The 27,570-nt window shown below is 41.5% G+C and overlaps 1 protein-coding gene across 1 annotated transcript in view; it reads right to left on the bottom strand.

Moving 5' to 3' along the window:
* The window catches only part of LOC111868841 (protein O-mannosyl-transferase TMTC2), a 76,771-nt gene extending 50,663 nt beyond the window's left edge, over positions 1-26,108 (bottom strand). Inside the window, exons 1-2 of the mRNA XM_033753188.1 lie at positions 26,036-26,108; positions 21,694-21,808 (exon numbers count right to left, since the gene is read on the bottom strand). Of these exons, the coding sequence (XP_033609079.1) occupies positions 21,694-21,808; positions 26,036-26,108 (188 nt within the window). The remainder of the gene's footprint in view (positions 1-21,693; positions 21,809-26,035) is intronic.
* Positions 26,109-27,570: the final 1,462 nt, after the last annotated feature.

The following is a 27,570-nucleotide window of genomic DNA, read 5'->3' as shown; positions in this document are numbered from 1 at the left end:
TGATAATGTGGTAGTTTTTCCATTTGCTTTCCACATCGCAGTACAACAGCCGTTCAAACCACCCTGGTCACGCCTGTTGCTATACGAACTTTAACCATCTCGAGCATCATTTGCTCTGTGCTTCAAGTCGCTGCTGATGACGCTGCTTCCGGCATCAGTTTTTGGTTTTTGGTGTCTCTCTTCCTCTGATGCCTCCTACCCTTTGACCTGTCCAGCAAGGGATGCCCTGCCAGTAGCTACGCTACCGCTGGTATAGCTCTCAGGGTCTTTGGCGTTCATAATAGCAATCAATTTGCCAGAATGCGGAGAAACGAGCTCTCTCTCAAGAAGCAACAATATTCAGGCAGTTATCAGGTTTAGACGCGGTTACATTTCTTCTGCATATTCTCAATATATTCAGTGTTCTTTTAAAAATTTCAATTATTGATGCTTTTGCGTTAGTTGGAAATCTACACATTACCATATTAATACACGCATATCAGTGAGTGGCAGGTATTCCCGCGGAAGTTCTTTGCTTTACGGTGCTCTCAGTATCTGTGCAGGAACTGACATTCTCAGCGGGATATAATATACGTTGAAAGTCAGCCGTCAATTCGGAGGAACATATCGCCTCTGTCTTCAGGACCGAAGATTAAGCTGTGAAATGAGGTGGTAGCAGAGCAGTATCTACCGCCGAACACTGGGATGATGCACGAAAAATGAGCGGGGATGCTAGTGACAGTGACGTAATCAAGGCACTGTCCATAAATTTACTTCGTAGAACTGAGGAAAACCATGGAACCCCTCATTAGTCTATGTTCGGCCGAGATGCGAAACAAGCACGTCCCGTATAAAAGACTGGAGGATGATGCTAAGCTACCTTGCTCGGTTTCCTTAAGTAAAGAGAAGTCTCTTAAATCTAATTATTTTGCATATTACTGGTCAGTATGGAAATGTACCACAGAAGGCATTTAACTGGAAGGAATTTATCCTGGAAAGGGTTGAAGAAGCCTGAATATGGCGGATCCAGATACACGCTACTGTGGACACAAACATTTGTATGCATGAATGCGGAGAGTGCTTAATTTTGGTCGAGGGCCAGTTGCATATAAATTGCCTAAAATTTACTATACAAATAATGCTTACGACCAATGAATACTTTAAATACGCATTATGGCCCCTTTTATGTCAGGAANCAATTTGCCAGAATGCGGAGAAACGAGCTCTCTCTCAAGAAGCAACGATATTCAGGCAGTTATCAGGTTTAGACGCCGTTATATTTCTTCTGCATATTCTCAATATATTCAGTGCGCTTTTAAAAATTTCAATTATTGATGCTTTTACGCTAGTTCGAAATATACACATTACCATATTAATACACGTATATCAGTGAGTGGCAGGTATTCCCGCGGAAGTTCTTTGCTTTACGATGCTCTCAGTATCTGTGCAGGAATTGACATTCTCAGCGGGATACAACATACGTTGAAAGTCAGCCGCCAGTTCGGAGGAACATGTCGCGTCTATCTTCAGGACCGAAGATTAAGCTGTGGAATCAGGTGGCAAGCAGAGCAGTATCTATCACCGAACGATGGGATGATGCACGAAAAATGAGCGGGTATGCTAGTGGCAGTGTCCATAAATTTACTTCGTAGAACTGAGGAAAATCATGGAAACCCTCATTAGTCTATGTTCGGGCCGAGATGCGAAACAAGCACGTCCCGTATAAAAGACTGGAGTATGACGCTAAGCTAACTTGCTCGGTTTCCTTAAGTAAAGAGAAGTCTCTTAAATCTAGTTATTTAAGTCTTTGCATATTACTGGTCAGTATGGAAATGTACCACAGAAGGCATTTAACTGGAAGGAATTTATCCTGGAAAGGGTTGAAGAAGCCTGAATATGGCGGATCCAGATACACGCTACTGTGGACACAAACATTTGTATGCATGAATGCGGAGAGTGCTTAATTTTGGTCGAGGGCCAGTTGCATATAAATTGCCTAAAATTTACTATACAAATAATGCTTACGACCAATGAATACTTTAAATACGCATTATGGCCCCTTTTATGTCAGGAAACAAGGATAGCTAGAATCATAGCTTCTGGGAAGGTAAGCAATGGCTGAAACATCGATGTCATTGTCTGGTTATTTGAGAAGTTCACTGAAACCAGTTCACCACAAATAATCAAACTTTTCCGTTTAGAGAANATATCAGTGAGTGGCAGGTATTCCCGCGGAAGTTCTTTGCTTTACGATGCTCTCAGTATCTGTGCAGGAATTGACATTCTCAGCGGGATACAACATACGTTGAAAGTCAGCCGCCAGTTCGGAGGAACATGTCGCGTCTATCTTCAGGACCGAAGATTAAGCTGTGGAATCAGGTGGCAAGCAGAGCAGTATCTATCACCGAACGATGGGATGATGCACGAAAAATGAGCGGGTATGCTAGTGGCAGTGTCCATAAATTTACTTCGTAGAACTGAGGAAAATCATGGAAACCCTCATTAGTCTATGTTCGGGCCGAGATGCGAAACAAGCACGTCCCGTATAAAAGACTGGAGTATGACGCTAAGCTAACTTGCTCGGTTTCCTTAAGTAAAGAGAAGTCTCTTAAATCTAGTTATTTAAGTCTTTGCATATTACTGGTCAGTATGGAAATGTACCACAGAAGGCATTTAACTGGAAGGAATTTATCCTGGAAAGGGTTGAAGAAGCCTGAATATGGCGGATCCAGATACACGATACTGTGGACACAAACATTTGTATTCATAAATGCAAAGAGTGCTTAATTTTTGTCGAGGGCCAGTTGCATATATATTGCCTAAAATTTACTAAACAAATAATGCTTACGACTAATGAATACTTTAAATACACATTATGGCCCCTTTTATGTCAGGAAACACAAGGATAGCTAGAATCATAGCTTCTGGGAAGGTAAGCAATGGCTGAAACATCGATGTCATTGTCTGGTTTAGTTCAGAAGTTCACTGGGTCCAGTTCACCACAAATAATCAAACTTTTCCGTTTAGAGNCTGGAAAGGGTTGAAGAAGCCTGAATATGGCGGATCCAGATACACGATACTGTGGACACAAACATTTGTATTCATAAATGCAAAGAGTGCTTAATTTTTGTCGAGGGCCAGTTGCATATATATTGCCTAAAATTTACTAAACAAATAATGCTTACGACTAATGAATACTTTAAATACACATTATGGCCCCTTTTATGTCAGGAAACACAAGGATAGCTAGAATCATAGCTTCTGGGAAGGTAAGCAATGGCTGAAACATCGATGTCATTGTCTGGTTTAGTTCAGAAGTTCACTGAATCCAGTTCACCACAAATAATCAAACTTTTCCGTTTAGAGAAAAATCGTTAAATGGTGTGCGATAAGCGAAGAGCGTGCGGCAAGCTGGATTTACATAAAAGCAAGCGTCGCAGAGGCTCTTATTCTGTTTTACGAAAATAAAATAAAATAAAATAAATTTCCGGCATTGAGGCACTTACTTCAGGTCCGATTAAATTAAATTTATCCACTGTCAGTTTCTGAAATGTCTGTATTTCTCTACTCTCGAATTCAGTTGAAGATCAGTTACGACTTATTTTCCATGTGAGTTATTCTGAAATGAGGAAATGTTCTGAAGAAAGCAGTCTTCTGGGATTTGGCACCGGGATTTTACCGGTTCTCACGGTCTCTTCACTTGCGGATTTCTTATATTTTTCCTTCTACCCTGAAGATGGAGGCTATACGTTCCTCCGAAACGTCGGTTAACACCACATATACACGGTGCCAAATCCCAGAAGACTGCTTTCTTCATAGTCACCGCCGTGAAAGCCTCAAATCTTAGAAGAACTGTTCTGTTTCAGATGGGCCACCTGTCGCTTCTAATGTCCGACAGACTAACTGGCACCGTTGAAAGTGTTGCATGTTTTCTGATGTATCGAATCTTTCTTAATTTCACGAGACCCCGCACAGTTCCGGCTGTGTACGCCACGAAGCGTCCGGCAATGCGATTGTCTGTGCTGCGAACGGTTTGTCTGCCTGTCTGAATCAGCGAGTACAAACAAAACGCGACAGTGCATGAATTCAAATGACAACGAAAATAATGCAAATGTAATCACTGACGTGAAATTGTATTACCTAACTCCGTTTAGCAATTAGGTCGTACTGTACTGGGCAGGAACGAATGCAACAGTCGCAGATAAATGGATCGTAACCTCAGGCCGTTCTTTGGATACCCCTGTATATTTTATGTGTGTCATTCAAAATGAGTGTATTTACGTCTACATAACAATTCATGTAAAAATACTAACACAAGTTGATTACATTAAAATGTTAACACGACATGTTTCGACTCTTACTGGGTCATCATCAGATGTATCACTTTGTGCTTACTGCTGAACTTTTAGTTTAATATGGATCCATATATTTTTTTCAAATTTGACCATAGGATATATGATATTTGCTTAGTAATAACACTTCTTGTTATTTACTCTTCAGCTTAAATTGTATTGCTGTTAATTACAATTAGTTAAAATGAATGCGAATTAATTAAATTAAAGTCAAGATTAGAATTAATATTAAAAATGTATGTATATGTCTATATGACAAGTCTGCTGGTACACTGGTTATCTTGGTCTTGGCCTTTCCTGAGTGGGTATGTTGCTATGGATTTCTTGCCCGTTTGTTTGCATCACTCCTCCTTATGCCATGTCGGGGTGCAAGTTGAATGTTCTAAGATTATGTATTGTTGTGTTTTCTTATGATACTTGGTGCTGTTCCCCTGTTGTCTTGTAGTTGGGAGTTTAGGCTCTTTCAGGACTATCATATGTATACGAGTATGTTGACAAGTCTATCTATTAGTAGAAGCTATTACGAGAAGTTACGGGACTGCCAGTAGATTCATTAGATGTCTCAAATCCGATACATTTTTAGAACGTATTAATGTATTTTTATTTGAATCATGTATATAAATATTTTTGCCTAAAGCTAAGAATTAATACCAGTTACCACGCGCTTTAAATTCGCTTAGTGGGGGGGAGTCCAACTGGCTCCACTCGGCACGGCGGCCACTGATTGGCCTATTGTAGCCTGCCCCGGGTGATTATGATGGTGGAGAATTTGGTGGGATGAAGATTGGCAAGGGAGACCGAAGTACTTGGAGAAAACCCGCCCCAGCGCCACTTTGTCCACCACAAATCCCACTTGACCAGACCCCGGGATCGAACCCGGGCCGCCGCGGTGGGAAGCCAGCGGCTAACCGCTTGAGCTATGGCGCGCCCTTACCACGCGCTTTACGCACATCATGTTCGTAGGTAGGCTGTGTTCATGTGTGTAAGGGAACGAATGTTTCATCCCAGAAACTACTGGACGGATTTCGATTAATTTCGTATTGCACTCTAAACTGCGAGTTGCCAGGAGAAATGTATCAATGTTTCTTATGAAGCTCAGTTCGAAATGCATCTAGATGTTGACAAAGATATTGTCACAATAAACAATATAAATAAAGTATAATTCGGAGCCACGATAGCGCAGTCGTTATACCGACTGGCTACAGGTCGGACGACCGAGGGTTAGGAGTTCCAGTCCCGCTAGTGTCAAGAATTTTCTCTCCTCCACGTCATGCAGATCTGCCCTGGGGCCCACTCAGCCGCCTATACAATGCGCACCGGGGGCTCTTTCTCCCTGGGTTAAGTGGTCGGGGTGTGCAGATGACCACTCCCCTCTAAGTAGTGCGGAGAGCAAGAAAATGTGGATCTGTACATCTACTCTCCCATACGCCTTCATAGCATAATGCTTGATTAGATAAGCACAAGGTCAACTGTACCTTTTCTTTTATAATTCAGATTTACACGTTTGTTCGAAGAACATATGCATATATATATATTTGAGAAACTGTGGTCTATAACGTTATTAGTAGATACATCCGAAAAATGTAGTTAATTAAGTGTAGGCTTGCTCCTCAAAAAATTTTCAGCTTCAAGCAGCTGAGGTCCCTGAAGTGAATATGAAGATTTCTATTGTTCATAATTATGTAGTTAAATGGAATGCAGTGCTGAACAAGCAATTCTTTATAGGGTGTATACAGTTTTCATACTATGAAGCGTTGAGATTTTGACAGCAGCGAAAATTGATATTGGGGCCTTCTGAGTTAAGACACCCTGTAGTCTGTTAGATGGGTTAAGACGTTTCGGAGTAACATGCTGCCTTAATCTTCAGGGTACAATGAAGTTGCAGGCAGAGTGTTCCTTCGAATTGTTGCTACCCACTTACCAGAACACACGGTGTTATAACGAAGACGACTCTGTGTTCCTTATCACGATTCGCACAGTTGCTGGAGGCAAAGTCCGAACCAAGAATCGAGACTGTGTTAATCTGCCACCGGGTCAGACGTACGGCAAACCTCAGTTGAGGAATGACTGACAAGAAAAAGAAACCTCCGTGGTTTTAGTCCTCAAGCGAACTATACCGACCGAGCGACCGCCGCTTGTCGGCGAAGTTAGTGCCAACTTTAGATAATAGAGGGGTGTCCCGTGGTCAGTGCAACGAATCCCAACGACCGTTAATTTCGGTTTTCTAGAGTGGAGCCGCTATTTCCTCGAAGTAGCTTCTCAGTTATCCTCACGAGGCTTAGTGAACCCCGTTCCAGACCCAGAACTTCTCAGAGAATCCGGTAGCACCGGGAATCGAACCCGGACCTTTGGATCTGTAGCCAGGAACTCTGACCACTAGACCACAAAGGCGGTCGACTGACAAGGAACCGCCGTTATAACCTATCCCAGAACAGTTTTGAACGCAGTGAATTCTGCTGAGGGATCAGATTCGAGACTGAGGAGTGGGAAGTCTGTTTCTAGCCACTGAGACTGAGGTGGCACAACAGCTTATTGGCCTGACATGTTTTTCTGTCCCTTTAATTGGCATCAGTGTGTGGTTATCACTTCAGTACTTTCGTTATATTAAGGATTAATGCCATCACTTACACAGACATTAAATATGGCGAAGGCTTTATCGATTCGAGGCCCACCCTGTCGTAGTATTACTTTCAGGGAGATAATTTACTCCCCTCCGTAACTGAACTCTTGTTAAACTTCGCTTATATTAGTGACTAAGTGGCTCATTACTGTAATTAATACACGGCACTGTCTGCAACTTCAGCTGTAATCCTCTGGTTTTCTAGCAACACAAACATATCTGCTAGCACATTAATAGCAGTGGCTAATGGACGGTTTCAAGTTGAACCAATACTCTTCTGTGCTGTAACCTAAACATTTATGATAATGATAACATAAGTGTGCACGTAATGAAAGTCAGACAAAACTGAGTTATATTCAGGAATCTATTGTAATCAAGTTACCGTTATCTCACAGATTTTTTAAAAAAATTATCCTGAGGTTATGAATCACATATTCTGTCAGTTGATTTGAGAGTGTTCACGAACCTGAACTGAAAGAAACAAAGGTACAGATAAAAAGTGTGAACGATAAATGTAAGCTAGATAACAAAAAAAGGAACCAAAAAGAAAGATAGGATAAAAATGAATGTAGGACAGACGACGTAAAGAAATAAGTTTAAGGTAGAATGACGGATAGATATCATAAATAAAATAAAATGGCATGAATAAATTATCCTCTCAATTGGCAATATCCCTTATCACTTGCAGCCCTGGTGTACGTGTAGCTTAGGCAGGACTGGAAACAATAGCTTCAGTGACAGGATGATTCATAGTGGGGGGCACGTGCTGTGGATCGGAGAGTAGGTGAGGCAAACACTCGGGGCTAGCAAATAGTCAACAGTCAATACAAAGACAGGGCGTCATGAAACGAAAAACTGGCTAAATGAATTGCAGAGTGGCGCTTTGTTTGATGGAGGGCAAATGTTTGTTGCATTCACCAGCGACTGCCGGTCTGAGTTTGATAACGAGGGCAATGTTTCGGGTCGATACACTCTAACATAAATCATCTTCATTGTTTCCAAATTTTCTTGTTCATTTCCCTGGAAGAATAATGTTCATATGTGTCTAAAATTCGGTGACCCACGCAACACACGGCATGTTCGTATCCGTGAGCAAGGCCCTTTCCGGTTTATGTCACGCCCACATCACACGAAAGCTTGCTTCCTCTTTTCCACATTTGTAACAGGCGTTTCAGCCAGCCTGCTGCTGTTATCGTACGAAAGATCTGTGGAGGCTTTAATAAACAACTCAGTTTCTTGGCTAGTCAACACATTCCCTGATTTCACGGAACCTAAATAACATTGTATACAAAAGCTCGCTACAAATCGTGCCCCAAGTTCAGTCCAGTCCATTTCCTATACTGTACCATCCCCCCCATATAAGCTTACGTTTTTAAAATTAAATTTTGTTTAAATTTCTCATTTTTGTTTATACTAAATATTCCACCCAGCCCTCTTTTCATTGTTCTATTAATATTACATGAGGGAGCCAGCGCACTCGGTATAGAGACCGGCTACGGGGTGAACGACCGAGGGGACGGAGTTCGAGTCCCGACAGGGTCAAGAATTTAATCTTCTCTACGTCGTCCAGATCGGCTCTGTGGCCCACGCAGCCTCCTATTCAATGGGTACCGGGGATAAAGCGGCCGGTGCGTGAAGCTGAACACTCACCTCCAACTAGTGCTGAGGTCAAGAAAATGTGGATCTGTACAGATACTCCCCCATACGTCTTCATGGCGTAGTGCTTAATATGTTAAATACAGGAACAACTTTTAATTTTATTCAATATTACGTGATCGTCAAATATGTGATGCTTCACATTATGTAATTTTCTCAATCCATTTGTTCCTTTTCGTCCTTGTGTGCAAATAGAAGAGTCGCCAAAATGGCGTTTACTTCTCATATCCGATGCCTATAGCTTACGGTGACGTCACTTCCGTCAGCACGCTGCACGTAACAGCAGTTCTAGCTTAATGCTCTTCGGCGCGCTGAACTGTGCGGTTTGTGTCAATATCAGCGTTCGCCATTTGTGGAAGGAGCCTCTTTCCGTACTGATAAACGCAGTACACTTCATGTTCTTGCTGACAGCGCTAAGTCCAGAATTTTCAACGACTCTTATGAGCTCTACAGAAGTGCTGTATATTTATTTTGGATATTCTCTTTATAAACAAGACTGGATTGTTGAAGTATTGTAATTTATTTGGGATGCCATGCATATAATAAAGAGTGGGATGTTTACGTGGAGAATGGCTCCATTTCATTTTGGATTTCGTCTGTATAAACAAAACTGGAATGTTGAAGTTCTCCATTCTCTTCGGATTTCCCGTGTAAGAAAAAAAGGCTGGAATGTTTCCCGTCTGAAGCGACCGTAGGCGTATGGGTGTCTAGGCATTATACATGGCGGCATATTTCACTGCGAATTTTAAAACACTTAAGCGCGTGGATTATCAGTACTTACAAACAGACCCAGAAGATGACAGCAACGCGTATTCTGTTACTCTCACTTGAAGGAGGCAATTTACTCTGTTACGAAACTAAAGTTTGTGGTAAGATAAAGGTAAAGTTATCCCTTGCTTAACTAATTAAGCAGTACCGCATGAAGGCGTATGGGAAAGTGGATGTATACAGCCATATTCTCTTGAACTCGGCACTAGCTCCGGGTGAGTGGTCATCTACGTGCCCCGGCCTTTTTGTTCAAAACTGTAAAACTATCCCTGCAACAAGCCGTGGAGACCCATAAGGTAGTGAGACGTCGAGGCTCCCACATTTTCTAGACAATCGGCTCACAGATGGCGGTGACGTTGCCTGCCTTACTCGCCGGCCGCCCTTCACCCACAGGAAGATTCCTGGTACTCATTTGTGTTGAAGGCTGAGTAGATCCCTGGACCATAGTGCGGCTGGAAGGATTAGGTCAATTGAAAAATCCAGTGACATCGTGATTCGAACCCTCGACCTTCCGGCTTACAGCGTAGTATAGCAATTACCTACGCCTCCGCGGGTGTCTCTTCTTGTGGTTTCTGTGAGAATAAGTAGCGACGCACCGTCACGTTGGAGTTTGTCAACTTCCAATAGTTACAGCCAGGAAAATGGAATGGGTTGTCGTCGTTTCAAGGCAGCAGCTATTTGCGACCTCTAGAGAGTGAGTGTGAATATTACCTTCAGCTATGGGATTTCTGTGCCGCCCACTACTGTATAAGGAACCGTGGGCGGGAGAACCATATGAATGTTGTACAGCAGTGAAATTGCCAGTGGGCGTGCTGATGCACTTGTTCTCAGGAGCAGAAGTAATATAGAAATAATTGCTATAGAAGAGGAAGGTAAAATATACTGATCTCAAATACCGAGGTAGAGAACAGTTATAACAGAGAACGTTTTGTGGAACTGACTAGCAAATTACTGAAAAAAATTAGATTTAATTGGCGCTAGTACAAGGTACGTAAGAAGGATTGGCGAGTTGCACAAAAATGACGAAATTATAGGCTAAAACAAATCAGCGTGTTGTCTTAAATGCACAATCATGACGGGCGTCATGCATTAAATCTTCTTTCGAAACAGACATATTTGCAGCTTGCTTATTTAGCCGTTGAAGTACTGCAGTCAGTTTACAACATCTTCAGCTAGTATCATAGAGCCATCAACCAGTATTACACTGTTTTCAGTCAGTAGTAAAATGTCAAACGATGCCGAAAAGGGGTACCTCTAGACTGTCAATAATATGCTTACTGCGTCAAACTGTTTTAATAGAAATTCCAAAATTCATAGCCTGCATATTCAGTGTAATCCTGATTTTCAAGTTTCCCTGAAGTCGAGTTTTCTGTGAAAACCGCACCTCCAGCTACTACTGACTGCAAACGACCATTTTGCCCTCTATTAATCTTCGGCGCGGATCTACAGAAAACAAGTCACTTGAATCCTAGCCAGCGACTTCATTGGTGCGCTGTCTGTTGCCTAATAACGAGCAATAAACATTCGATCACTGAGATACAGCTTCTGTTTTTGCGCGTTTTAACGTGTTTAATGAATCGTTACCTAGCAATGGTCATACGTTGTTGTCAAGCGCTTAAGCGAGGTGTTTATCGCGCCGTTGCCTAGCTATACAGGTTACAATACATTTGTATTTGATAAGATTCAGTGAGGCATGTAACGGTGCTTACAAACTACGGGATTGCGTAGGGGACGAATTGTATGACTTAATCATTGTAAATGGTGCTATATGGAGGGAAACTGAAGGCAGAATAAGTTGCTTTTTTCGACATGATCTTAGCATTTAGCTAGAGAGACTGAAGAAAGCCACGAAAACCTTGTTGGAACACGTTATTATTATTAGTATTATTACTATTTTTATTGGAGGGGGTGGGTTTCCCCATGCACCGCGACTAATAGTCTATTGTACGTCCCCCTTTAATATTCTACCAGTCTCCATACCCTGCCGGTACTGGTGCTCGTTATCAGCCCCGTTCAGCCAGCGAGGCTGGCTGCGGTACCCGATGCTAACCCATCTATCGGAGGCATTGAAAACTACTTGGGCGGGAAACTTTTTACCTAAGAATTTTGCTCAGAGGTCTCCTAGAGACATGAGGATCTTTTACGTGCCGTAAATCTACGACACGGGACCCACGGCTTAAAGTCCCTCCCGGAGGACTTGTTCCCTGAATTTTTCCGCCTTTAAAAATTCCACGACCTCCGCCGGGTTTGAACCCGCGTACCTTGCGTCATGAGGTGGGAATGTTACCCCTAGACGGAGGCCGCTTTTGTTGGAACACTTACTACAGGACCGAATCGAGTGTCACTAATTAACTTCTGTGCAGCTTGCAGGGACTCAACGAGAATGCTGCTGCCAGAGGATGCGCGCAGAGAGGAGTATCCATGTATGCATTTGTACGTGTAGAACATTGGAGAAGACAGATTTCTCCCTGGTTACGCTTGCGTTGACACTGAATATACATTGAGTTTCAGCGCACTCTGTCTGCTCGTTAATTAAAAATATTCGAAAGCTTCAGGGTAGGTATTTCTGTGCAAATGAACGTCATTTATCGCTATATATTTCAGTTTCTGTGGAGTAACACCACTTCAGCTTGCCGTAATTTCAGATAATTCATATCACTATCGCAGAACGATAACATGGTAATAAAACCAGTAAGCTAGTCAGAGGTGGGCGTGTTGGAAACGCTGTCATTAGGGACGGTCATTACTTGTGCGCGAAGTAATCTGATAACATTTTTTTGTGGTGGCTTGGAGATAAAGCTTTCTCTCGCCAGTGGCCGGCAGTGCATTGTCAGCAATAATGGTGAGAAATTGTAGCTCATCACCTTCACGGGAAGAAGGGTATAACTCACGTCAAGAAAATATAAACAGAAGGAAGTTATTTACCAGGCCCACAAGCCTTTTTTTTTGTGGGTGAGTTATGTAGGTGCGCTGTGTCTGAGAAAGGAGGGAGGGCTCATATTACTTCCGTTAGGATTTCATGTTCCGTGACAGTGGTGTGAAATGTCAGGATTTTAGTACGTTCAAAACTGCTCATACAAAGTTACGATTGATTGGTTGTCACTTTGGTTTCAGTGGACGGAAGTTCAGGCTGTGGGAAGGAAATTTATAAGCTGGTTTATTTTTTTATTATTCTTAGTGAGATAAGACTGAGTGCACTTGGTACTGCAGCAACTACTGGCCTGTTGTACCAGCCCCAGGTGATAGAGATTGTGGAGCAATTGGTGGAATGAAGATAGGCAAGGAAAACCGAAATACTCGGAGAAAACCCGCCCCAGCACCACTTTGTCCTCCACCTGTCTCAGACTATTACTATCCGCCATCTTCATTAACATTGTTGGGATTTGTAGTTACATTTGAAAGAAATGGTTCATTAACACTGACCATACTGTTACGTGTTAGTGACTACACACTAGGCCTGGATTGCTGTAGAATTCATTGAACGCTTATACATCGTAACTACAAGTAATTATAACGCTCTCACTGCAGCACACGCAAATTTTATATCTACACTAGCCGTTGCTTGATACCGGGTCCCAACAATATCCTCTGCTTACGTCTATAACGGTTGGCGACTGTCTCACAACTGTCGACTCTGAATTAACTCGTGACATCTCTATCCGTCACTAACTACTCACTGGCCTGCAGCTACTACTGCTGCAAGTCAGGACCAGAGTCAGAGTTACTTTACGACTGGCGTTTTAGCGCCAAGTCTCTTGAGGATCGCGACCAGAGATTCTTTTGCAACTGAACCCCTGCGGTTATAGTCCTTCGTAATATCCTTTCTGACGAGAGGGTGAGTTTGTCTCTTACGAATATGCTTGGCCTCTGTCAAGTGTACATATCGCACGCATAGCGTGTTTTTGGTAATTCGCTAATTCTTCATTTTGGCACTACAGTCCTGTCAGGCCAGGCTTTGCAAAGGATATCATGCCTATCTTATTTATCTCACGCTACAACGGCAGCTTAGTCACTTGAACGGTCTTAACCTTGACCGACGTCAAGTTTAAGCCTCTTGTATTTTCTATGTCTGTCTTCGCCTTGTCATATGCTGCGAACATGTTCAGTCTCATGATTTTGTATGACCTCTGCTTGTTGCCTGCACAACTTTGTTATGTAATCGATGCTGCAGTGCTAAGGATACATGGGACGAATTCCGATATTCCTTGGATTTTTGTCTTCTAAATAAGAAAGGGAATATTTTTTACATTCGCAGACAAAACTTGATGTGTTTCTTTACATCTGCTTCGTTGGGGTAATTCCCGTTGTTCATTCTTGTACTACCAAATCTCTCGCTGCACCTGAAACCCGTACAGCCTGAGGATCCGGCCTGTGTTTATCGGCCAATACTACATTACGTAAGACAGTGTTGAGAGGAATAATAGATACCGTACCATCAGAACTGATAAGCCACGCGATAAACGATGTGAAATAATTAGTTCCTTTTGTTCTTCATCTGACGTCACGGGTTAAGTAAGCCCTTTGCCATGTTGTACTCTAACTGACCACTGACATACGTGAAAGACTGCGAGACCTCAGCTCAGTCGGGTCACATCAGTTGCATTTGCTATCTGTAAAACGCCTCAGAATTAAAGTTTAAAAAGTTATTTGATACCTAACATAATAAATGTTCAGAATTTAACGTATGAAGCAGTCTGTACTTCTTCATATAGCACTATTTTTTGTTACGTCAAAATAAGTTATTTGAAGCGAATGAAACTTTTAAGGGGAAAACAAAAGCCAATATAAATTCTTTACGAAGGACATAACCAAATAAATTAAAGAACACACACACTGTTTGTATTGAAACAAATTATTTCCGAACTAACAGAACGTTAAGACATGAATAGTTCCGTGTGATGTCCGAACTGAAGCACCATGACAGAACTACTCCTGTAACGTAACGTTTAACGACACTGTACTTAGATTCGCAAGTCCTCATAATACGACAAAACCGGAACATACTTTGAACTGCGTGAATCATATTCATACCATAGTGAAAGAGGTCTACACTTTAGAGATAGACTAATACGATAAGATTAGTTATCTGGACATTACTATTCACAGGCTTCCCTCTGGATTCATATGGACATTATTATTGATAGCTATTCAAGCCACCCGACCGAGCACTAAGCTGCTGCATTCAGACCGAAGGATGTGATTGATAGAGTTAGTTCTGTCCTCCTGAACGCGAAAGTAAAAGACGCCCGTACCAACCAGTGAGAAAATTTCCAGCAATAACAAGTGTTTCTGCTGCTCTAAAACGACTAACCAGCACTAAAAAACTTAACTCGCATGTGCAATTTGAAAGGTCTAGAAAAGAAAATAAATCAGTTAAAATTCGCACCATGATTAGCTACTAAGAAGTGACGTTACATGGGCACTGACCGCGAGAAATACCGTGTATAATTCCAACGTAAAGTGCAGTCTTAATAAGATACATGTAAGTCACGCGAAATGGTGCAAAGTGAAACAGGACGGTGCAGTAAACTGCATACAGGCCGAGCAGGGAGGTATTTTAAAACTGGGTTTAGGGAACTCACATTTCATAAGATGAAAATACTACGGAAATTAAACGCAGGGTTAATAGAGCTACAAACAATCATATGTAAAATTTGAGGTTTTCACGGTGGTGACTATGAAGAAGGCAGTCTTCTGGGATGTGGCGAAATGTAGAAGTTGTGTTAACCGACGTCGGTTAACACAACTTCTGCACGGCGCCACATCCCAGAAGACTTCTTTCTTTAAACAATCTTATGTTTACAAGTAGACATGTAATAAAAACTCTTAAATATTTAATGAAAAGTCCATAAGCGACGCATGTTTTTATTGCATTTGAAGCACAATAGGCCTCTGTAGGTCGCGGTGCAAGAGCCGAGAAGGTCCACCCCTTATACATACATTCATTCATTCATTCATTCTATTGCATTCCATAATCTTCGGTGAATGGATCCTGTTATGTGTATCAATATACTGTTTGTATATATCCGGCAACGCAACAGTCAAACAACTCACTTCCACATTTGTGTCTGTTGGGTTTATGCTACGCAATGTGTTTCGGCTCTCAAGGAGCCATCATCAGGCGATGTAGTACATGAAGTCATCAAATACTGACTCGTAATCCTTGTGGATCCATATTACAAAATTTGTTCCTGTAAAATGATTCATAAAATTATCTGTGGAAAAATTTGTACAGTTTTATGCGCAGATTCATTCTGCTCCTATGTAAAGAGTTTGGTTATGCTAAAATAACTTACATTGGAGTTTTTCTAAAATTGGCGTATGCAGTTATGTTGGATTGGGATTTGGATGTGCATTCCTCCTCTTCCTGCAGGATATAATTACAGTAACATGGCTCTCAAGGTTGTGGAAATCTCGAATCTGAGACAGTAAAATACGGTCATGAGTCTCGTGGGACTCGGACCAGAGAATTGCTTCGCTGACGAGACCAGCAGCAATTGTGAACCATAGACCCATTCTCTCGTCTGAGAGGATGTTACATAAGGACAAAACCGCAGGTGTTTAATTGAAAAGAAATACTGGTCGTGGTTCTCAAGGGCTCTAAGACGAAATGATTAGCGGTAAACCGCCAGTCGTAAAGCAGCTCTGACTCAGACGAAGCAAAATGGCTGCTAGGGCGACAAGTACAATTGTAAATGTAGATGACATGCACGGCTGACTGTAACCACGACAATTGACAGACCCGTCCTCTCGTCAGAGAGGATGCCCCATATAGATAAAAGGGCAGTTGTTTGACGGCAACAAATATCTGGTCATTGGGCCACAGAAGGAATATGACACTAAGACTGGCTGACCGGCAGACCGTTGATAGTAATGTGACTTTGACTATGACTTCGCTTGAAGAGCAAACCAGCGAACACGGTCGGAAGTGAGTGCTAGCCTGTGATAGCGAGTGATAGCCGTTGTTGACATGATTAGGTGTTGCGGCCATGGTGAGCCGTCAAACAGTCGGTAGCCGGTAAGGATGTGAACACGGTAGCTGAGGAATCTAAGTGTTGGAGGCCTTTACGAAGCAACGACTGGTAAACACTCGACAGACTAAGAAGGTTTAGTTCATATTGTAGTGAACTGTAGAGTGTGTGTGAATTAGCGATAGATCTGTAATTAATTGTAGTTACTATTTGTAAGATTCCAGTAAATCCAATTACTAATCCAAACCCTGTCTATAGTCACGTATATACGTGACCATATGTTTATCCCAACAAACATCGGTTACATTTCGAATCAGAATTTATAACGGAGTCGTAGTATATCTTGTGCGTAGTAGGAAATGAATTGGAAATCCGGCTGAATGGCTCACGAGCGTCAATACGTTCAATTCGAAAGGCGCGACGCCGTCCATACCGCTGCAGGACTCTTGTCATTGTGAACTGTGATGACGGGTCCGAGAGTTGCGCACTAAACCAGACAGAAAATTAAGACCCTCCAGCCCCTCTGCATGAAGGACCCTACGCAATGGAGCGTTCAGACTCCTGATGGAGATCCCATGTCATGTGTGCGTGAAGAGCCACCGAGCTTCTCAAGTGCCTCTTCGTCACCCAGACGTCGAGTTGTGCCAGTGTGTGGGGCAGAACCCTGTCGGATTGCAACCGAATGCATCATGACCCAGAGAACATTAATACTCCACCATTACTTCCATCTAAATGCGAAACTGTTCCTATTGTTTGCGAATTGCATTATCTTGCGAACTGAGAAGATTAATTTTCTGCTGTCCCTCCCTAGGGCAGTCATCCTTGGTTTAGCCTCCCGTCGAACCATGACAGTGTTATTGTTATCTGAAGATCGAATTTCCTAAATTGTACATAAAAATTCAGTTCATACCTCACAGGAATCACATTACGTCAACGCTACAAAGACCAGCCGGTTCAGTCTTTTTAGGGGAAAGAAGTCGTTTTCATTGTGACAGTAATATGATAATATGAAACGCAAACGTAAACTCTGTGGGGAGAATGTAAAGTCTTTGTATATTAAAGCAGGTGGTAAATATGGTGACCACTGGGTTTAAAGGGGTAATCCCTTGAAGAAAGAAAATGAGTGGGAAAATCTGAGGGACCTACCGGCAGTCAAAGAAACTTTATTAAACCATCCAACAATTTTCAGAAGATAAATCTTAAAAGATATGAAAAGAATCTTAAGAAACGATCGTGTTTTAAAGAAGTGACTGATTTATAATGCGCTTTTCTTAGCTTTCCCTTGTGAAATATTCAAATCACTGTGTTGAAATAATTTGCAGCTCCCAAAGCGGTTTAAAAGCCGGTGCCCCCAAGCTCGAAAACAGGTTGATTTTTATTAACTCGGAACGGCTTACTAAATATTTCCACTCTAACAACACTGATCGGTAGTGTAGAGAGAATTCTCAGCCCGATAAAGCAAACAAGATTTCCTGTATCCACTCATAACGTGAGTTCAGTAGGCCTATTGTGGAAATGGATGCAAAGATTTCTGTTCAAGGTTTGCACCGTGCGTTATCTGAAATCGCATTGCATTTAGGACATCTTTGTATATATCAACTTCATATGCCTCAGGAAAGCACGCGTTATGTCGCGGATTAGTTTCTAACGCATTGCTCGGTATTACAGCGTATTTGTATTGTTGTTTTATAGTGTTTTGTGTGATTGACTCCAAAGGAATGTAAAATATTGCAAGCTGTGATATCCAGAAATCGAACCTGTCACTTTCTCGAGCGTCCCATCTGCAAAAAAACTATTTCACTATACGTCTTTTCCCCGGAAGAAAATTAGAATATATCATGCCCATAGCATAACAGCAGCAAATTCACTGATTACCCAACGTTTCCTTAATATTGGACCTCACTTAACATAACCAAGCTGTTCTTGATTGTAAGCCATGCAGCCAATGTCAGATTTGTGACTTCCTAAATGTTGTTTCCGNAATTTTCAGAAGATAAATCTTAAAAGATATGAAAAGAATCTTAAGAAACGATCGTGTTTTAAAGAAGTGACTGATTTATAATGCGCTTTTCTTAGCTTTCCCTTGTGAAATATTCAAATCACTGTGTTGAAATAATTTGCAGCCCCCAAAGCGGTTTAAAAGCCGGTGCCCCCAAGCTCGAAAACAGGTTGATTTTTATTAACTCGGAACGGCTTACTAAATATTTCCACTCTAACAACACTGATCGGTAGTGTAGAGAGAATTCTCAGCCCGATAAAGCAAACAAGATTTCCTGTATCCACTCATAACGTGAGTTCAGTAGGCCTATTGTGGAAATGGATGCAAAGATTTCTGTTCAAGGTTTGCACCGTGCGTTATCTGAAATCGCATTGCATTTAGGACATCTTTGTATATATCAACTTCATATGCCTCAGGAAAGCACGCGTTATGTCGCGGATTAGTTTCTAACGCATTGCTCGGTATTACAGCGTATTTGTATTATTGTTTTATAATGTTTTGTGTGATTGACTCCAAAGGAATGTAAAATATTGCGAACTGTGATATCCAGAAATCGAACCTGGCACTTTTTCGAGCGTCCCATCTGCAAAAAACTAGTTCACTATACGTCTTTTCCCCGGAAGAAAATTAGAATATGTCATGCCCATAGCATAACAGCAGCAAATTCACTGATTACCCGACGTTTCCTTAATATTGGACCTCACTTAACATAACCAAGCTGTTCTTGATTGTAAGCCATGCAGCCAGTGTCAGATTTGTGACTTCCTAAATGTTGTTTCCGTAGTTTTCGCCTGAACGGGTTCATATCTCAGTGCCCTTCAGGGGGAATATAGCCCCTTGAACGCGACTTACGTTCCGTATATTTTAAACTACCTTCTTTTTTTTTCAGGAAAATGAGGTGCAAACGACTCGATACAGTTTACTCTGCCAGAAGAACGCGTGACGAGGGGGGTAAGTGAACATAAATAATTTTTACCGTCAACGCAACAGTATTTTATTATTTATTTATGTATTTATTTATATAGCACGCACTACATGTTTCGAACTCAAATGGTTCATCCTCCGGTGCTGTAAGTTTCTCACATACTATTACCGAACTGAAACGCTAACATTCTGGTTTCTCTAAATGGTTCGTACAAATTAGTTTCTATTCAATTCACAATGTAGACAAAACTTAGACGAGACCTGGGGTAAAATTAACAGAAAATACAATGAAATAAGAATAAAAATCGTACATCTGATGAAGTCATATACATTACAATAGCTTAAACTTAATTTAATAATTAGGTGATCCTAAATCCAAAATTTGATATTTAAAAATGATTTTAAAATGATCTTTCAAAATGTTATAAGCTGTAAGTAGCTTCGTGTTTGTTACTGCAGTAGACCACGCACAGGCTTCGTCAGATTTCTTTTGCTGTTGTCTGCATTGGGTCGCCATGTTACATTCTAGTAACGTACTGTTACAATTTTCCTAGAGAATATATCCCTCTTCTTTCATGTTGTCGGGAGCCAATCTACAATGAACAAAGCAGTGTTCTGGGATGTGGCGCCTTGTAGATATTGTGTTAACCGACGTTTCGGAGGAACGTATCGCCTCCATATTCAGGCTAGAAGACAAGAAGAAATCCGCGAGCGACCTAGTGTGAGCAGGTGAGCACTGCTCGCTTGCGGATTTTCTTCTTTTTTTCCCTACCCTGAAAATGGAGGCCATACGTTCCTCCGAAACGTCGGTTAACACAATATTTACATGGCTCCACATCCCAGAAGACTGCTTTCTTCATAGTCACCGCCGTGAAAAACTCAAATCTTACAATCTACAGTGGTTTGTTAAGTACTTGTCCACCAGATTTGCAGTATTTGAGTGTTTTCTAATCCTTTCCAAAAGTTAGGCGCCTCTGTGCAAGACCTATTGAGTATGACGTCAAGTATGACAATGCACAGCGTACGTAGCTGGTGCCTTCTCTCAAGTTGTAATGCACTGCCTCTTTGTTTCTCTGGCAATCTCAACAGCACATCATGTTTCTCCGAGGTACCACGTATCTGACGGTTCCGGTTTAGCGCTTTTCTTCTCAGCAACCTAAAATTCCAAGAAACCTTCTTGAATTACTTTCTACATTGATTGATTAAAACGAAGGTAGCGCAGTTTCTTTACACGCATTTCAGATTGTCTTGCAAATCCAGGAACAGTACAGTACTTAAGACTTTCTCGTTATTTCAGTATAGCGCATGTTATGGCAGCAGACCAACACTACTGTATAGTTTCGTTTTGGATAGCCGAGGCCTGGAAATGAATTTGCAATCACTTGGATATTTTTATATAGTTATTCATTTTAAAGGCATTTTGAATACCGAAACATATTTAGGTGTTAAGAGATGTATATTTTGTTAATATTTTCACTATTTACGGGTTGTGCGTGACTTATAAGACGGGTTTTGGTTTGGATTATTGGAGTTATTGACACTTTATACACAGTACTCGGGACTGCAGGCAATGCAGCGCTATCGCTGGTCTACACACTTTACAGTTCACCGCTACAAACCATTAGGTTTCTCAGTCTTTACTAGTCGTATCCTGGCAACGGATAAAATTTCGTACCTAAAAATAAATCTGTGTCGTTTATAAAGGCCTCTGTTATTTCAGTATTTTATTCAGTTTTCTCTATTTCATTGAAATACTGTATTGTTTGTTATTCTTCTCTTTCTGCAGGGTTATTGCAGATCCAGTAAGTTCTAAAACTCAAGTTTTGCGGGCTCTCTCTCACACACATATCTGCATGCCTGCACATCTGTCTAGCCGTCTCTCTATCTTTATTTACTTACTGGGTCTTATTTACTGACGCTTCCAGTGGTTCTGTTGTGTTTACACTACTCTGAAACCTAAAGGATATTTTCTTCCTTATATTTACAATCTTGGGTTATGTTAATACATTTGCGAACTCTTAAATACGTATTTAGGTCACGTGAAATATCACCTCTCTGCCTTCGTGGAAATATTTTTTTACGATAGGTTCTGAATCTTCGCTAAATAAGAAGTTCCCTTTCACTTCTCAGTCACAATATATATATATATCCGTAGTGAAATCTTAATTTCTTTACTTTTATGACATTTTATGTATGATCCTTGTACATATTAAATGAATCATATTAGGTTCCTTAACATGTTCTTATGTCACAGATTTTCATCTCCTTTTTAATTTTGAAGTCCTTTTTATTTTTACTTCTTCATTTCTCAATTTGATTGCCTCCTGTACGAACCGATTCCTGTTTCCAATCCAGGCTACTCATGATGCAGGTAAATTAAGGAGGAAATTTCGTTGTCACAAAATAATATGTTTGTATACTCACAGATTATAATGAACATCTGCCATATTGCTGCGATATTTGAGAGCCATCCTGTAGGCCCACTCTGCTTCCTCCACCCGACCCTGGGAACTCAACACAGACCCGAGGTTCCCGTAAGCTAGAACACAGACACAGAAAGTACAAATCAGAACTGCGGGTTTATTTGGCACTGAACGATTTCAGTTTCACGGCGGTTCTGAGATAATGTGGATCCTGTTTAGAGGATTGGGAATGTGTAGACGGAGCCTACTGTCATCGGCTCGGACCCCCGTACGGTCCAAATTCTTACGTTGAAATCTGCCCCACACATTGGGCTCTCGACCACTGGAAGTCCCGTGGTTACAATTAGCATTTATCATCGATTACCGGGCAGCCACGTAATGAATGAAGTTTCAGAAACGTTATAGGTATTAATTAAAACCACAGCTACTCCGCTACCGATCACACAGAATTTCACTCATTACTTAGCAATTTTCTTAAGTATATTAATTAGTTTGCTACGGTTTTTATTATTAGCTTGACATTAAACATATAATTTAAGCGGGAACAGTCTTCATGGTACCTACAATACTGAAGTGGTATGTGGTGGTCGCATGAAATAGGGCTGGAGACTGGGAATCCCAGGCCTACTTTAATATCCCCACAAAACAGGATCCACCTAAGTTAAATGTATAAAGCTAGCTCCATAAAGCAGATCCCTTCTTCAGAACGCAGTTCTTGCTCAGCTACACAAGAAACTCTGCTTTTTATGGAACCGTAGGTTCAGTACCTTGGTCACAAGACCCTGCACGTATTACATCACCTGTTTTGCTTGCTATGTTGTAAGATGCGAATAGGCCGCGCCATAGCTCAAGCGGTTAGCCGCTGGCTTCCCACCGCGGCGGCCCGTGGTCGATCCCGGGTCTGGTCAAGTGGGATTTGTGGTGGACAAAGTGGCGCTGGGGCAGGTTTTCTCCTAGTACTTCGGTTTCCCCCGCCAATCTTCATTCCACCAAATTGCTCCACAATCACCCTCACCTATCATCTGGGGCTGGTACAATAGGCCAGAAGTGGCCGCAGTTCAAGGGACTTAGTCCCACCCCACTAGCAATAAAAGAAAAAGATGGGAATAGCTCTCCCAGATAGTAACACCACAAATAGGCCTAGTTAAAAAATAAGGGGAAGTTGCCCCTGTGCTTAATTTATTAAAAACTACGCCATGAAGATGTATGGAGGAGTGGATGTATAGATCCACGTATTCTTGACCTCGCTATTCTACACATATCATTTATTAAATCTCAGCCGTTCACCAGTTACACTAATGGCATACACGATTCTCTAATATAACTGCACAATAAAATGTGCATACTTCAGTAACACAAATCTCCTATTCCCTACAGTGATTTACCATAGTTATATATCCACCCCAGAAGTTCGTACGGCACCGGCTTTGCAACTTTGATAGTAGAGATATTATATATATTGTGGCATGCCGCGAGAAAGCTGGAATGGTTGAAGAGGTCATTGTTGATTTCCTAGACAACGAGCAACGTTCCCACTACAACGGCTAGGAATCAGAACGCATCCATTGCTATACAGCAATTAGTAATAGCAGGCGGAATTAACCCTATTCAGTCCGAAGGCAAGTTATAAAGGCGCGTCCACATTACTCGTGCTCGTGCGTCAGAAGCTTACTGCTGCTGGAAAATCAGAATCTGGAGCTGACGAAGTGGACGCCCAAACCGGTTTACATACAAAGTCTTCGCATTTCTTCGCAACAGATATGAGCTCCAGATCCTGATTTTCCGGCATCAGTAAGCTTCTGACGCACGAGCACGAGTAATGTGGACAGGGCTTAACAGTCCAACGTCGGCCAGAGACCAGCAGAATTAGTATTCGCAAGAGAACAGAAGAGTTGTTATCCGACTAGAGCAGAATTGTAGTAACATTGGAGAAGAAATGTCTAAAGGACGTTATAAGTTGAGAATATCTGTAAGTGTGAATGTAACATTGGCTCTCCAATAAATATTCGTTCAAATTCGAGAGCCCACAAAATATCTTGTCGGGTTGCCCAGCACACACGCGACAGGGGAGTTGGTGATATACGTATTTTCTACAACATTACTGCTAGTAATAAACCCATCGGGCGGATAGAAGTAAAGGTTGGTAGCCCTGTCCGAAGGAAGGACATCAGAACTTAGAATTCATATAAAGGAACATTTAGTTAAGTTAGCGCTGCGTGGCCCTATCATCCTGGCAGCTTCCATGTAGCTTCATGGCTACACGGAGCGATAACATATTCAGCTCAACTCGCGACATCTAGTGTCGAAAATATAAATTTTATATTTATACCAACAAACACAATCGTTTAGACAAAAAACTGTCGTGTAGCACATGCCTAAAAAGGAAGAGAAGGCTACACGAAATCATTCTGCTTTTTTATACTTACACATGTTATTACATTATATTACGTACTGCAATGCTTACATGTGTGTATCTTGTAAGGAGAGAAAGGTATAAAGTTTACCTGGTGAAAGTTGGCCCATTTTCCGCAATGACGCAATATTCTAATAGAATTCGCGACTCCAGAAAAACGTATTTCACAGTAACTTTCAATCATATGACAGTACAGAAAATCCCAGACTTCATCATAATTTATCTTGCAACAAATTTATGTAGGTTTACACCTGTCCAGCTACACATGACTACAGAAATTTGTCACTGTTCGCTTGTAGTGAAGTATAAGTGTTATGGCGATTAAGTTCCTAGCATAGTCAGACTGGTCCGATAAAGCTACATGTAGTCAATCCAAGTGCTGCTCGCTGAAAATTTCGTAGCGCTTCATGTTCGAATATAACCGTGGTTCGTAAGTTTGCCCGACTCATGCACCCTTGTCATGTAAAATCACGATACATAATTTTTCAGATAAGATTAATTTGCATCTTATATTTCTCCTTTGTATTTTATAAGAGTGTTTCATATTTCCTAAAATTATTATTCGGTGTCAGTGACTTAGGCTGAAGGAAAAGTTAATTAGCTTGCAACACACAATAAGAACAAGAATATAAGAAGCTTGTATAGAGGAATAAATGAATTTAATGGGGCTAACCAATCTAGAAGTAACTTATTGAAGGATGAGAATAGTGATCTGCTTGCAGATTCCTACAAAATTTCGAATGGGAGGAAGAGCTACTTCTCTCAGTTCTTGAAGGTGTATAAAGGCCCAGTTATATGTGAGGGAGTTACAAATGAGCCATTAGTACTTGATCCTATTCCTTTTCAGGTTTATATTGCCATTGCACAGCTGAAAATGCACAAATCGCTAGGTGATGATCAAATTGTGGCAGAAGTGATTCAGGCAGTAGGTGAAACGATCAAATTGTGGCAGAAGTGATTCAGGTAGTAGGTGAAACATTACAGTCTGAGATCCGTAAACGTATTAATTCTATATGGAATAAGGGAAAACTGCCAGATCACTGGAAGGAGCCTGTTATTTTACCTGTTTACAGGAACGGTGATAAAACTGACTGTAGTAATTATCTTGGGATATCGCTGGTTATGAGCTTCATACAAAATTTAATACAATATTCTTCACTCAAGGTTAAACACATATGTAGAAGAATTTATGGGGGATCATCAGTGTGAGTTTCAACGCAACAGATAAGTAACTGATCAGACTTTCTGCATTCGTAAGGCAGTGGAGTAAAATGGGCGTAAAATGAGACAGAACATCAGTCATTCGTAGAATTCAAGAAAGCCTATGATTCAGCTATGAGGGTAGTATTGTACAATATTCTCACAGAGTTTGGGTTATCCATAGAACTACTCAGGCTGATTAAAACGTGTTTAAATGAAACGTATATTAAAGTCAGCATAGGTAAACATTTGTCTGATAATTTTCCTGTCTACAATGGTTTAAAACGAGATGCTTTGTTGCCACTGCTTTTAAATTTTGTTTTAGAATACGCTAATAGGAAGGTTCAGGAAAACCAGGTGGGACTGTAATTAAATGGAACACACCAGATTCTGGTCTATGCTGATGATATGAATCTACTGGGTGATAACACAGATGCCATAAGCAAGAACAGAGAAACTCTAATTGATGCTTGTAAGAAGGTTGCTCTAGAATTAAACGCAAGGAAAACTAAGGAGGTGTTGCTCTTGGCTAAGCCAACTGCTCACGCTGGTTCCTCTCTCGCTGATTTTATACTCTGAAGATGGAGGCGATACGTTGTTCCGAAACATTGGTTTACACAATATCTACACGGCGCGACAGCGCAGAAGACAGCATTCTTCGTCACAGCCGTGGAAACCTCAGCTCTTACATAAAACAAATCAATTGTATCGTTAAGTCCTGAACACTAACGCAAATGTAATATGGCACTGATGAAAAGACACGTCCCAGTGTGGCCCGGGAGAACTTTCTGCACCACATCCATGGACAGCGTCTGTCACTAGGGCCAGGCTTTCTGGTCTCCACTGGTGCAGAAAGGGAAGTTACATGTGTACGCGGCTACCAGCCCACTCGTGGCGAACTGGGCCATGAATCAGTGTGCATATGCTGCTGAGGTTTCTGTCCAGCGCAGTCTGTTGTGCAGACACTAAGAACTTCAAGCCGGATGCAGTTTTAAAGAGGATGAATAATTTGTGTTCATATTTGTGGAATATTTAAGATTTTTCTGAAGTGTGCGTTCAGTTAGCACACCAGAAAATATCCGAAGATGGAAGAACGTAGAGTAAGATAGGCCACACAACTGCATGAGTCAAGGCATGTAACAGTCAAGACACAATGTCTGCGACATGACACAAAGAAAGGAGCACAGTTGAAACGAATGAGATTATGAAAACCGCCGTACACCGGTCTGAGTCATGATGCTGGCATCAGCTTTATGCTGACGAATCACGAATGAAGCAAGACTGCGTCTTTTGTATCATGTCTTGATGCTTGTTTTGACGCAGTTGGTGTGCGGCCTCCTTAACAAACGCCATTCTGCTCAGGTATGCGAGATTCGTTGTCCTCCGAAATTTCATACACGAGGAATTCAACCAATTTGACGCAAGGATTTGAGATACCTCTTTCACAGAATGCAGACGAAGTTCAATTTCTGAATCGCAGTTTCCGTTTCGGGACAGTCTTGATTATGATGTGCATACACGTGTATGTTGGTTTTCTGATTACGCCCGCTGAAACCCATGCATGTCTTTTTCGGGCCTGAAAATTATTTCCTTCTTGATACGAGACTGCTCGAAAAGTCTCAGAATCTTATACACGAAGATTCGCTGGCAATTTCGCTCTGATTACTGAAACTGCATACAGTTGAGAGTGTCAAGTCCCACAGGCTGAGAAACATTATCTCTGAAATATGTCTTGTGTGATGTGACACCATGTAGTCTGGCAGAATTTCAATTCTGATTTGATTTACTTACGACGTACATTATGCGATTATCTGACTCTTGAAGTCTACTTATCAAGAGGCTGTGAAAACGTTTTATGGATTATCATTGTCATATTATACTGTGGACTGGCATAGAATTTGAGCTCTGACCAGGAGACGTTACAAGGGCACCGTCGCACCGTCGGGAGGGATGATAAGCAGCTGTCGTTTATTCCGCGGCCAGCAATTTCCTTGTGACTTAACGTAAACACATAAACTTCACTTCCAAAGAGGATAAAAAAGCTGTATTCTCCATAATCTGAAACTTCGTCGGTCTGGCCCCCATCAAAATATTGCGCCCCGTGTCGCTGTGTTGCATTGCCGACTGACTTACGACCGGACCATTTCCCCTCTGCCCAACGGCGACGCTATAGGAGGCCTTGGAATCAGCAGCGCTCTTCGTGTGTAAGCCGTTAACTTCTACTCCATTTCCCTCGTTTTTCATAGCAGTTCACTTTCAAAATGT

This window comes from Cryptotermes secundus, unplaced genomic scaffold (assembly GCF_002891405.2).
Source record: "Cryptotermes secundus unplaced genomic scaffold, Csec_1.0 scaffold310, whole genome shotgun sequence".
Taxonomy (NCBI): domain Eukaryota; kingdom Metazoa; phylum Arthropoda; class Insecta; order Blattodea; family Kalotermitidae; genus Cryptotermes; species Cryptotermes secundus.
This window is presented reverse-complemented; position numbering and strand designations above follow the sequence as displayed.